Here is a 13128-nt window from a genome sequence, read left to right on the forward strand (position 1 = left end):
AAAAAAAAAAAAAAAAAAAAAAGACAAACTCTGAGAAGACCAGAAGGAATTCAAATTACCCAGAGTGCAGCTGACGAGCAGGTACAGACCCTGCTTTGAGTCCAGGGTGAGCTCCATTGGGTGGGCCCAGCCACTCCGCTACCTGGGCACTGGCTGACAAAGGTCCTGGGCCCAGCTAGCCTGGTGTCGTGATTCCCAAGCATGAAACTTGTAAACTGACCCAGTGTGGGCTGCAGCGACAGTGTTAGCATCTCGGTTCTGAAAGCCAAGCGTTAGTCAAGACTACGCTTCCGAGAAGGGGAAGGGCCCAGGAACAAGGCACCAGCCTGTGTCACATGCACACAGGGGTCCTCTATCTGGTGCAGTTACCCATGGGCACTGGCCCTGCTACTGGCCGGTGCCCAATGCTGCTGCAGGTGACGAACAGGAAAGGCAGCACCTGCCCCTGTGTAACAGACAGGGACGCACAGTCTGACAGACTCCATAGTAGTCACTAAGGGGATGGGGGACAAGGGGCTGCTGCACCTGGGGTGGATGTCACGCGGGAAGAGAGGGGGCGGGCGTCACAGGCAGCGCTCCTGCCACATGGCAGGGTGGCTCAGGCTTGCGGAGGCTCCTGCGCGGGCCGCGGCAGGGAACCACCAGGCCAGCACCCAGCATCCCTACCCACTCCAGCTCTTTCGGCCACTCTCCTCTGCTCTCAGCCACGGGTGCTTCACTCAAGCCAGGAACAGCGAAGGCTCCATTTGGGGTTTTGTTCTCTCCCTTCTGCTCCAGATTTGCCTTTAAGTTGTACTCAGTGAGAGAACCCATCGTTTTTAACTGCTCTTTAGGGTTGTCTTTGCTCCCAACATTTTCCTTTGTGACATGGTCACTTCCACCTCTCAAACCCTCCCCCTTTGGACATTTCATCCTGTCCCGACCTGCTCTGACGTCCTCTGTCACTCTGTGTTTCATGTTCTCGTGTACCGTCAGCCACAGCTGATCTCCTCCATCATGACGCTCCCCCGGTAGCCGGGAGTGCAGTGAGCTACAGTCTTAGCTCTTTTATTTTTTATTTTGAGATAGGGTCTCACTAAGTTGCTAAATAGCTCAGGCTGGATTTAAACTTATGATCCCCTGCCTCACCCTCCGAGCGCTGGGATTGTGGGTGTGCACCACAACTGACTTCATCATTTCTATGAAGCTGCAGCCAGCACCAGCAATTAATTATGAATCAACGGGTTTTCATTTCCACATGGGAATTCCATGTTGCTCTGTGCACATTTCTCCTGTTGTGAGCTTCAGTTAGAGAGGCCAAACTCACCCACAAAATGCTGCACAATGGCCTTACTGGAGAAGGCTGACCGACCAAGAACTTTTTTGGTGTTTGGAGACCAGGTCTTGCTATGTTTCCCAAGCTGGTCTTCAATTCCTAATCTCAACTGGTCCTCCCGCCTCCACCTCCCAAGAGCTGGGACTATAGGCATGTGCCACTGCACCGGGCTTGGCCAAGTCTGTAAGCTTTTGCTCCCATTCCCCTAGGTCCAACATTAGATCACAGCACAAGGAAGTTCCCTCTCAATCCCTATTTGGGTGGATGTCACAAAGAAGAAATACGTGAAAGAATAGGAAAGAGAAAGTTTCCCAGAGAGATCCAGGGACCTAAGATACTTCAAACGTCTCAACTCCTGTAACACCTACAATTTGGATCTCACCATATAAAAAATAATCCTTTCTTTTATTATAGGAATCTTCCTCCATAACTCTATTGAACGTTCTTTGGCACCAGGGACCATGTCTTCTTTTTGAGGGCGTGCATGGAAGCGGGAAAGAAGAAACAGAAGTCCACTAGCAGATGGGAAAAGAACCAGTGTCCCACAGTATGGGACTGAACGTGGCGGGAGAGGGCATTCTTCCTCATTACCACAGCTCCACACTGACCCATTTATTTCTCACCTAGATTAATGCAACAGGCTTCCTGGAAGAGGGGACGGATGGGCTGAGCCTTGTAAGACAAATAGAAGTTAGTGAAGCAGTGGTTTGTTTACAGAGAACTGTTCCCTACCGATGACACATCAGTCGGTGCTGGGAGTGGTGGGTGATAATGTGGGAGGGTGGCCAGGAGGAACCAGGAAGGGCCAGAAGCAGAGGGAAAGGGAGTTTGGACTCCATCCAGAAGGCAAAAGGAATCTCCTCCAAGGCTCTCACATGTGCGGAAGTGATGATAGTTACATTTCAGAAAGGGCACAGAGGCTATCTGGGTAAGACTGCAAGAGGCTAACAGTGAAAAACAAGGGTCCGAAGGAAGGCAGGACTCTACTGGAAAGATGAAAAGGCATGGGGCATGCTACCAGCTGTCTCCTTTCCTTCTCATTTAGTCTAGAGCAATGATGGCGAACCTCCTGGAGCTTTCAATCATAAGGAAACACCCTGCCGCAGCAGGTGTGCCGGCGGTTCACCACCACTGGTCTGGAGTACCGATGCACGCTGTTCGCAGGTTTGGTACAAGGGGCTCTGCCGAACCACACTTACCAAGAACTGGACAGGGGCTGGTGAGGACCAGTGGTGCAGTGCTGGTGAGGACCTCAGCAGCTGCCAGCCTAGACTCGGTGGGAAGACGGTCTCCACAGGACAAGACGACCAGCTGCACCCACCGCTTCAGCTGGGGGGCTAGCGAGTCCCTGCTCTGAAAGCACAGAGGTACCTATCAATAGACCGGAGATGCACCCGGGGGCTGACAGAGAGGGGAGGAGGTACCCCAAACTGCACTGCAAATCAGCTCCACCTTGGTGGGAAGGTTTTTAGTTGCTTTTCTATCCCAACTAGGTGAAATAAACAAGTCCCATGAGGAGAATCTTTTTCTTTTTGGAAATACAGAGTTACTAATGAGCAACTTCCTTGTGTCTTTTCTGTGCATCTCATGTTATCACAACACACAACATCACAACATGTATGGGCATGACTGAAAAATCTGGGGGCTGGGCATGGTGGCGCACACCTGTAATCCCAGAACTTGGGAGGCTGGGGCAGGAGGATCGTTGTGAGTTCGAGGCCAGCCTGGGCTACAAAGTGAGCTCAGGGCCAGCCTGAACTGCATAGCGAGACCCTGTCTCAAAAAGACCAAAAAACCAAAAACCAAAAACAAAACAAAAAACAAAAAGAAAAAATCTGGTGAATGTTTTTCAAAAAAGTTTAAAGACACATTGTTTTTAACCCCTTCAAAATACTCGCTTTTACTTTGAGCATACTCATCCCGTTGTTCTCGTCACTTTTTGAGGCAGTTCTAGAAGTCGTCTTTCCTGAGTGTCTGTGGTGGTGCTGTCATGGCTGTCTTGATGTCTTGAATAGATTCAGAGCTTTCCCTTTCATGTCACGTTAACCTTGGGGAAGGTCAGAGGTCACCCAGTGCCCGGTCTGGTGAACAAGTGGCTGAGGACGCAAGATAGCATTTTGGCAAGCCTGCCTTTCTGCTGGATGGCACCTGGCAGCAGCCTTCACTGCGCTTCTGATCACACCTTGTAAAGACACTCCCAAAAGCAGACTTCAAGAACTGCTTCAGAGCCAGGCATGGTGGGGCACACCTGTGATCCCAGCACGCAGGAGGCTGAGGCAGGAGGATCGCTGCGAGTTCGAGACCAGCCTGGGCTACAAAGTGAGCTCAAGGCCAGCCTAAACTGCATAGTGAGACTTTGTCTCAAAAAAACCAAACAAAACAAAAAAACAAAAAACAAAGAACTGCTTCAGAAAGTGGCAGGAACGATGGGCTAAGGATGTTCAAAGTAAGGGGGGAGGATTCTGAGATGGGACTGATGGTCCGTAATAAATTTTTAAAATGTAAACATTCACCATGTATTACTACACACCTTGTATTTGACAGCTTCAGTAAAGGCTGAATTTGTGGGGAAGACTGTGGCAGCAGATACTTTGTCCACAATCACCAGATATTTTTGGTACCTTTGGTAATAGAACCCCAGATTTTTGGCAGGGTCTGTGGACACCTAGCTGAGGACTACATTCCCCAGCCTCCCTCACATGGGGGAGCAACGTGTGAGTGCGTTCGCCTGGGTTGTCACTGAGATGTGCCTAGGAAACACCCAAGATTTCTGCTCCTGGGTTCCCTCTCACGCTCGCTGAACAGGGCAAACTCATGGTGGCGGCTGGAGCTAACCCTGAGATCGCGAGGCGGAGGTCACATGTCCAAGACTGCAGGACCGCGGGTGAGAAGGCCTGGGCCAACACTGCCAAGCCACGGTATCTGTGCTGGACAGCTTCCGTCTCTCCGGTTCCAGCCCCAGAATGCAGGAGTTTGTTCCACATTTGAAAGCAGCATCCTAACAAGGTTGGAACACCCCTGTTTTGTTTTAACAGTAACAGTTTTATTGAAACGTCATTCGCATACCACACAATTCACCCACTTAAAGTGAAAAGTAACTGGATTTTGGTCTATGCAACTGTCACCACAAATTTATTATTATTATAATAATTCTTTTATGTCTTGCTTTTTATTTATTTTTTAAGCTCGCTTTGTTTTAGATGATTTTTATTCACATGCTTTTGGAAATAATTTACTTGTTTTTCCTAAAAGTGCTGTGAATCAAACCTAGGGCCTTACACATGCTAGGCAGGCTCTCTACCTCTAGGCTATATCCCCGGGCCCACTTTGCTTTTTAAAAACATTTAAAAATTTTTTTAACTGATACGTGAAAACTGTTCACGTTTATGGGGCACATGCATTGTTTCAATGTAAGGGCATGTTAAGTAGCATTCACGTTACCGGCATCTCTGACAGATAATGTTAGAATGTTTTCATCCACATAAACAGAAACCCTAACCCACTTAGCTACCCCTTCTCCATTTTCCCACGCCCTCAGCCCCAAATAACCACCAGTCCCCTCCCCACCCCTACGACTGCCTCGCTTGGACATGCTATGTGAGTGGGATCGCACGCTATGTGCTCTCTTGTGACTGGCTTCTTTAACTTAGGAGGTTTTCAAGGTTCATCCATACTGTAGGATGAGTCGGGACCGCATAACATTTTACGGCTAAGTAATATTCCACCCTAAATTGATTTATACTTGGATTATTTCCATCTTCTACAGCATTTTTTTGACTTTTTCTAGAAAAGGGACTTCTTATTTGAGATGTACTTTATGTCCTCTTATCGTGTGAAGTCATGCTGGAATTTAACTGCTGCTGTGACAATGCTGTACGGGTCAGGGGACTTTTGAGAGGTGATTAGGTCACGAGGGCGGAGTGCTCATGACTTGAATGGCTCAGCGCCATGACCTCCAGAGCAGTTACTCATGGCGGGCGTGGCTCTGTCATCAGAGCCAGCTCTCTCTCCTTCCAGGTCTGCCTCTCCTTCCTTGTCCCCTGCTCTCCTGCTATGTGATGCCCCAAGGCAGCAGGATGGCCTCCACAGATACTAGTGTGTGCTTTTGGTCTTTGCAAGCCTCCAGAACCATGTGAAATATGTTTCTTTTTTAATCAACTACCCAGTCTTAGGTATTCTACTACGGCAGCAGACAGCAATAGGCCAAGACCTTTCCTCCACCTATGAGCCTCTTCAGGACGTGCCTCCTGATTCCTCTTATCACCTGCGGCAACCCGGCTGATGAACAACACAGACCTTGGGAAAGATGCTACCTCCCAAGGAGACCCAGCTTTCCCTGGGAACTTCTGGGATGTGTTTCTCTATAGTTTTGTCAATTTTTCTGCCCACAAACTCCTTCAATTTTCATTGAGTAAGACTTCATTCAAGTACTAAGTAGTGTCTTTTTTTGTGTGTATGCTGGGGATTACACTGAGTTTCATTACTACTCCTTTTTAAAGGTTTTTTTTTTTTTATGTTTTGTGTTTTTGAGACAGAGCGCCCCTATGTGTTCTAGGATGGCCTTGAATTCATGGTGACCCTCCTGCCTCAGCCTCCTGACTGCTAGAATTATAGGCGGGTACTACCACATGTCACCAAAAATTTTTCATTTTTGGGACATGGTCCCACTAAGGTCTTACTGAAGCAGGAGGACTACAAATTCAAGGCCAGCCTGAGCAACTCAGGGATTTAGCAAGACCCTAAAAATAAAAAGGGATGGAGATGGAGATGCGGCTCAGCGTGAAGGACCTGGACTCAGTCCCCAATACCACACATACACACTCTTCTCAGCTCTGAGACACTTCTTCCTCCTCAGCTCCCGCAGCTGCAGTAGAGAATTCAATGGGACGATCTGATAGTCTCTCTCTCCTTGGACTGTACTTCTATCCTCTGTTTGTCTCTGGTAACTACCGCAGTGGTGGGTTTATTGTAAGGACTGTGAGTCCCCCATGTCATGTTAGCACCTTCACAGGATGGAACGAATAATCAATCATCGAGATCTTTCAGTGCAGCCAGGCACAGTGTGCATGTGTGCGATCCTAGCCACCGCAAAGAATGAGCAAACAAAACACAGCAGAAATGAAATGCCAGGCGTGGTGGCGCACACCTGTAATCCCAGCACTCAGGAGGCTGAGGCAGGAGGATCGTCTCCAGTTCGAGAACAGCCTGGGCTACAAAGTGAGCTCAAGGCCAGCCTGAACTGCATAGCGAGACCCTGTCTCAAAAAGACAAAAAAGAAAAAAGAAAAAAGAAAAAAAAGAAATGAAAACAGAAAAACCTTGAACAGGTTATTTTACTGCGGTATTGGCCCCTTTCTACTGACTGTTCTGTAATGGTAGCACATCTTCTTGTATGCATCTCAGAGTGTCTGTATCTGCCAGACAGCACCTTCCCAAGTCCACCTGCTTACTTTAGCTCACTCTGCCCTGAAGAAGAAGGGGAACAGGTGGGAGCACCTGGGACGCCATCAAGAGCCAAGTGGGTCATGCCCTGGGGAATACCTAAGTCTGGGCCATTTATTTTCATACTCAGTTCGATAGGTTACAATCCTGAGTACTCCTAGGATTGACTTGCTTATTCCTCTTTAAAAAGAGTCTAGCTAAGCCAGGTGTGGTGACACACGCCTGTAATCCCAGTACTCAGGAGGCTGAGGCTGGAGGATCACTGTGAGTTCAAGGCCAGCCTGGGCTACATAAGGGAGAGAGTTCAAGGCCAGTCTGGACTATATAGCAAGACCTCGTTTCAAAAAAAAAAAAAAGAGTCTAGCTACAAAAACAGGGAAAGAACAATGGCTTTGCGTGTCAGGAGAGGTCATGTTACCTTCATGGGCTCTAACCAAAAACGCCCAAAACAAGAGAAAAGAGAGGAAATGATTCAAAAAGTCTTCCCAAGATAGTCCTACAGTGGAAAATCAACATGAATGATATTCTTTTTTTATTTTGTTTTTTGAGACTGGGTCTTACTATGTACTTCAGACTGGCCTTGAACTCACTATGTAGGTCACGCTGGCCTTTGAGCTTGTGGCAGTCTTCCCGCCTCAGCCTCTCAAATGCTGGAACTACAGACACAGTTCTTCATGCCTGAATGCTATTTTTATACACACGACACACACAGGTCACAGTGGTTTGCTTGCTTAGGACAGTGGGCTTTTCTGTTTTTGTGGCACTGAGCATCAAGCCCAAGGCTTCCCTACCATTGAGCTACATCCCTAACCCTCCATTCTTTTTAAACTTTAGATTGCCCAAGCTGGTCTGGAATTTGTGATCTTCCTGCCTCAGCCTCCCAAGTAGCTCACAGTATAGGTGAGCTTATTACTTACTACCTTATTATTGACGCCTTCCCCGGGACAGGTACAGAATCAGCCTTACCTCCTCCTCTCTTTTCATGTGGTAGGCAATCAGTTTGGAGGTGAGTCTCAGAGCCACACCCTGGATTTCAGATCTGGGGAAAAAAGGGGAAAAAAAACCCGTTACAGCTTGTGTTTAGACGTCCCCGCAAAGCCTTCTGCAGTCACAGGTAGGGCTTCTGAGAGATGGCTGGATATAGAGTGTGTGATGCTGGGGTCAAGGGTGCGCAATTACTAAATTAGTCCACTGATTAGTCTGGCAGAGCTCTGGGTGTGGATCACGGAAGGCCCACCCTGGGTGTGCAGCCTGGACGGAATAGAAGGGACCGAAAGAGGGCTGCCCCCACTGCGCTCACTGCTTTTGCTGCCCTCTGCCTGCCACGAACTCTTTGCTGATTATGGACCGAAACTTCTACAAACTGAGGGCCAAAATAAACCTTTCCTCTCTGAACTTTGAGTGTCGGGTATTTTCTCTCAGCAATGAGAAAAGTAACTAAGACACCCCCCACACAAAATTAAATCAAACATACTTTATACAGAGATGCTTTGGAAATCACATCATGACTACTCATGCCTCCAGAAACAATGACCTTTCGGTTTCTAATGTGAAGGTCTGACATCATTCTATTGCTTGAGTTTATGACATAGCTAGCTCCTGGGCTGAGGCTTAGAAAGAAACACACGACCCGAGCTCCTCGGCCAGGACGGCGAGCAGGTTCACTGCACAGGGACTGACGGGACCTCCATCCCACCTAGGCTGCACAGGGCGCCCGGGGGCAAACCTGTCAGTGGAAGCAATGTCCATCGTCCAGATCCAAAACTCCGTGGGAGTTATATGGATACAGCGCTCCGTGAGGGGAAGCCATTCGCTGGGGTCCATGCAGTGCAGAATCATCAGTATCTGGGTGAGACAAATCCAGAGAGGGTGAGAGAGAAGTGGGGAGGGAGAAAGCGTGAGAAACACAGACAGAGAGCATATACATGAACACTCGGGGAGAGGCCTCCAGGAGTAAGTCACAGCCACTCTGTCTTTCGAAAGGCTCCCCCTGACCTCTAATTTCCCCACAGTACCCCTAACAGACGGAGGCAGGGCACAGCATGACCAACCTGAAGGCACCTAATGACCTTTGACTGGAGCTCGATGCTCAGGTTCCTAGGCCAGGGCTCTTTCCTTTTGATTACGTGTCCCAAGTGACCCTCTGCCCCAAACAGGCACACCCAAAAGACGACCTCTGATACACTCTGTGGCTGATGTTCAGTGATCTGTTTCCTACACATCCCAAGAATGGCTAGTTCTGATTTTGGTTTATCTCTGCTATCAATGCCATCATCATCAGGGTCTCGCTCTGCAGTTCAGGCTGGCCTTGAACTCTGTAGCCCAGGCTGGCCTCCAGCTCGGAGCGATCCTCCTGCCTCGGCCTCCGAGTGTGGGATTACAGGCGTGCACCATCATGCTCAGCTAACAGCTCTTCTTAGTGCCTTTGACCTTTTATGCCTGCAGCCAGGCCAGCCATACAAAGAGTGTCTTTATTCTTCAGATGCCCAGTTTGTTGCCCCCAGAGCGCCGAAACCCGATTCTGCCTTCCTGATGTTGCGAATGGAAGGGACCGTCAGTCCGGCAGACTTTACCTTGCAGAGACACTCTGGGTGGCTTTCCTTCACGGCCAGTAGCAGGAAGTCCTCTCCCATGCTGCTCAGTGATCCAGAGGCTCCTGCTGTGAACCTTTCCAACAGGGCTTCCAGGGTGAGCAGACGCACTTCAGGAAAGGAAGAGCCCAGCAGCTGCGAGCAGATGGCGGGCACATCCCTTGTCTGCTCGCTGGCGCTTGCCAGCACTGCCCTCTCTGCAGCAATGGCTAGTTTGGTGAGGCTCTGGAGGTACTGGGGGAGGCCTGGCACCTTAAAGGTGCAGGGGAGTCCTGTTATCAGCTCTGATTCCGAGACGATCCCTCTGACTTCCTCCCAGAAGCCAAGTCTCTCCAGAACTAGACAGCAAAAAAGCACAAGGGAAGAAGTAATCACTGGATTCAACTGTGTGGAGCCATCAGCTGTCTCTCTAAGCAGACTGCAAACAGACAGACAGTAAGTGACCAGCACGCTAAGGTTTTCTAGGCCCAGAAACAATTCCTGTGTCGGTAATTCACAGAGAGCCCCATCAGAGGGATGAAGGAGTTACCGTCAGAAAATGTGCTCCTGGCGGCCCTCGTTGGCACTCAGTCTGTACAGACTCATTACCTGAATCGCCAAGCCTCAAAGGGGACCGGAAGTGAAGCCCAAACTTCCTCTGGGCTCAGACCCCTCCACAGCACACTACCCTGGCGCTCATGAGACAGCTTACTCTGCTGTTCAGAGGGCTAATCGTCCAAACTGTCTGGAGTTTCCACTCCAGGGCCCAGCTGTGCATTCTGAGGGTGCCAGCGAGGTCTCCACGACCCTCTGATCACACTGACGGTGCTCCCTGGCTGCACCGGGTGAACCCTCCTCTTCCTCCCCCAGGTGACGGGTTCAGCTTCTCTCACCATCCAGCCGCGTTCTTTTGGACACACCTCGTCTGTTTCCCACCTGCCTGGAGAATACAGTGCCTGCGGATGGCACGTGAAGCCGCAGTGCTTACCCTGTCATGTGCAGATTGCAGCCCTAACCTTACCCGAAAGTTTTCCACAAAATATCTCACTTTTATGACTATTTTGGCATGGCTCTAGAAGATCAATAGTCTTTGGAAACAAAAGACACCATTCCATTGATCATATTCTTTTTTTAGAAGTGGTACTTCCATTTATAATTCTCTACCAGTATTCCACGCTTTTCAATTTACCACACGAGGGGCTGGGGATTTAGCTCAGCGGCAAAGTGCCTGCCTGGCAAGCGCAAGGTCATGAGTCCGATTCCTGGTACCAGAAGAAAAACAAAAAAACAAAACAAAACAAAACGATTTACCACACGAGAAAAGTTATTATGTATTGAGCATCATGTATATGTATGTTAAGAGGGTTAGAGACAAGTTCTGTTTAGAAAAACTTCAGAAGGAGAGGTTTTTTGGAGTCTTGCTTTATAGTTCAGGCTGGCCTTGCATTCACTACGTAGCCCAGGGTTGCTAAGGAGGACTCCTTAGCAATCTTCCAGCCTCAGCCTCCTGAATGCTGCAATTACAGGTGAGTACAACCACACCCAGCTTTCTAGAAACAGTTTTTATATTTTATTTTCACACTGAAGTACCAGTGAGATTTGCTTTAACCTCAAAGGGCATGTTTATGTAAAATTACATAGCAGCAGGCGGCGAGTTGCCCTTTTTTCTACCCAAGAACTGGGTTAAAGTATGGCCTATAGACCGGATGGTGACCCCGGCATGGTGTGGCAGCAGGACTATTAACTTTTCCCGCCCTGGACACGAGGTTATGGGTCACACCGCTGACTCACATGCTGCATGAAGTCAGCTGGAAGCACAGCTCTGCTTTCTGATATATCCTACTGCAGGGAGGAGTCACCTGTGTCCTACCTCGTACTCACTACTGAGGTCCAGACTTGTTTTCTTCAGTGGTGTTAAGCCCAAGTGTATCCTCGTTAAACTTTATCTCCCTGTTAAGTTTTATGGTCTGCCTTTTCAGTTGCTGAGATCTTTTCGTATTCTCAGTTCTGATCAAAAAACACAGCGCCACTGGGTGTGGTAGGGCATCCCTGTGATACCAGCCCTCGGGGAGGCTATGGCACCAGGACTGCAAGCTCAAACCCGGCCTGGGCAAAGTTGACAACTTAGTGAGATCCCATCTCAAAATAAAAAAAAAATACAAAGAAGGATGGGGATGTAGCTCATCAGATGGTCCTGGGTTCAATCCTCACGTGACAGGTGCTAAGTACTGAGATTACTGTCCTCTTGGAGCTCATGGTCTGCTCCGAGGTGAGAAATGTGTGAATGTTTCATTACAGCGATTCACTGCAATCATAAGCTGAGCCTCAACAGGGAAGACAGGTGCGAATGTGCTGGGACCCTGGAGTCGGAGGGGCTGGCTCCGCAAAGGCGCAAAGACGTGGCAGAGCGGACCCCGAGGAGCCGAAGGCCGAACACGCCGTGAGGTGGGCAGGAGCACGAGCAGCAGGTGAGGTGGAGGACGTGTGGCCGAGATGCAGGGGGCCTCCCGGCTGTGGAAGAGCGTGGACATTCTTCTGCAGGCCGGGGAATGCCATGAGGGGGCAAAGTCAGAGCAAGGAGCCCGGTTACACGACTACAGGACTGCAGCAGTCCAGGGGAGAGACGGTGAGGGCCTAAAGAAGGTGCCACAGGAGTTGGGGATTTAGCTCAGTGGCAAAGCAACTGCCTGGCAAGTGCAAGGTCGTGAGTTCATTTCCTGGTACCAGAAGAAAAACAAACAAACAAACAAAAAAGAAGGTGCCACAGTTTGAATGTCCCCCTCCCCACAACCTCAAGAGGAAATGTAATTGCCGCTGTACCGGTATTAAGAGGTGGGCTGGGAGCAGTGGTGCTGCCTATAATCCAGCTACTTGGGAGGCTGAGGGTGGAGGACTGTGAGTTCAAGGCCAGCCTGGGCAGCAACTCAGAAAACTGTCTCAAAATGAAAATAATGAAAAGGAAACTGGGCTAGAGATATGGCTCAGGGGCAGAGCCCCAGGTTTAATTCCTAGCCACCCCCCCCAAAGGTTAGATTTTAAGAGGTGATGAGGCCACAGGGCTCTGAGCTCCAGAACATATTAATGCTGTTGCTGCTGCTAAGGTCCGTCACTGTGAGGGGGTCTGTCATGAATCTGACCCACTCTTGCCCACCCCCGTCCTGTGCGTGTGCCTTGCCCTCCCGACAGGCTGAGACACAGAAACCCTAACCAGACACGGCCCCTTCGCTTCGACTTCCAGCCTCGACCGTAAGCTGAACAGACTTAGGTTGCTGATAACTCGCTGGTTTACGGCACTGTAACAGCAGGAAATGGGCTGAGATCAGATGGGGGAAGGAGGGCTTAAGAAGCGTGGAGGAGATACAACTGGTGGTCGGGGGCAGGGGCAGCTGACTGGGAGGGGCACTCAGGTTGCCACAGGGCACACTCAGTGTGTGGTGGAAGTCGGTGAACGTCAGCGTAGCAATTGATTAGTAGCAATGTTCACCGGCCGGGTGGAGGACAGTGTCCGCCGGCTCCACGCACTGCTCTCAGCGGTTCACCAGCCAGGCTCCTTTGCTCCTAGATACTCTCCAGTTACAAAGTCCTCCTCATGGCACCATTTTGTCCATAGTTTCATCTTCAACATCAGGAAAGACAGTCGTTGTGGCACATGCCTGTAATCCCAGCATTTTGGGAGGCTGAGGCAGGCGGATCACAAGTTCTAGCTTAGCCCAAGCAACTTAGGGAGACCCTGTCTCAGAAAAGGGCTGGGGATGCAGCTTGGGGCAAAGGTTTTGGGTTCAATCCTCAGTAGTGCAAGAAA

The 13128-nt window shown here is 49.6% G+C and overlaps 1 protein-coding gene across 1 annotated transcript in view; it reads right to left on the reverse strand.

Moving 5' to 3' along the window:
* Nucleotides 1-13128, reverse strand: part of Thada (thyroid adenoma associated) — a 321327-nt gene that overhangs the window by 43353 nt on the left and 264846 nt on the right. The window contains 4 exon segments of the mRNA XM_013517530.1: nt 2515-2668; nt 7723-7795; nt 8483-8601; nt 9330-9685. Of these exon segments, the coding sequence (XP_013372984.1) occupies nt 2515-2668; nt 7723-7795; nt 8483-8601; nt 9330-9685 (702 nt within the window).

Source organism: Chinchilla lanigera, unplaced genomic scaffold (genome assembly GCF_000276665.1).
Source record: "Chinchilla lanigera isolate Chin_1 unplaced genomic scaffold, ChiLan1.0 scaffold00040, whole genome shotgun sequence".
NCBI classification, from domain to species: Eukaryota; Metazoa; Chordata; class Mammalia; order Rodentia; family Chinchillidae; genus Chinchilla; species Chinchilla lanigera.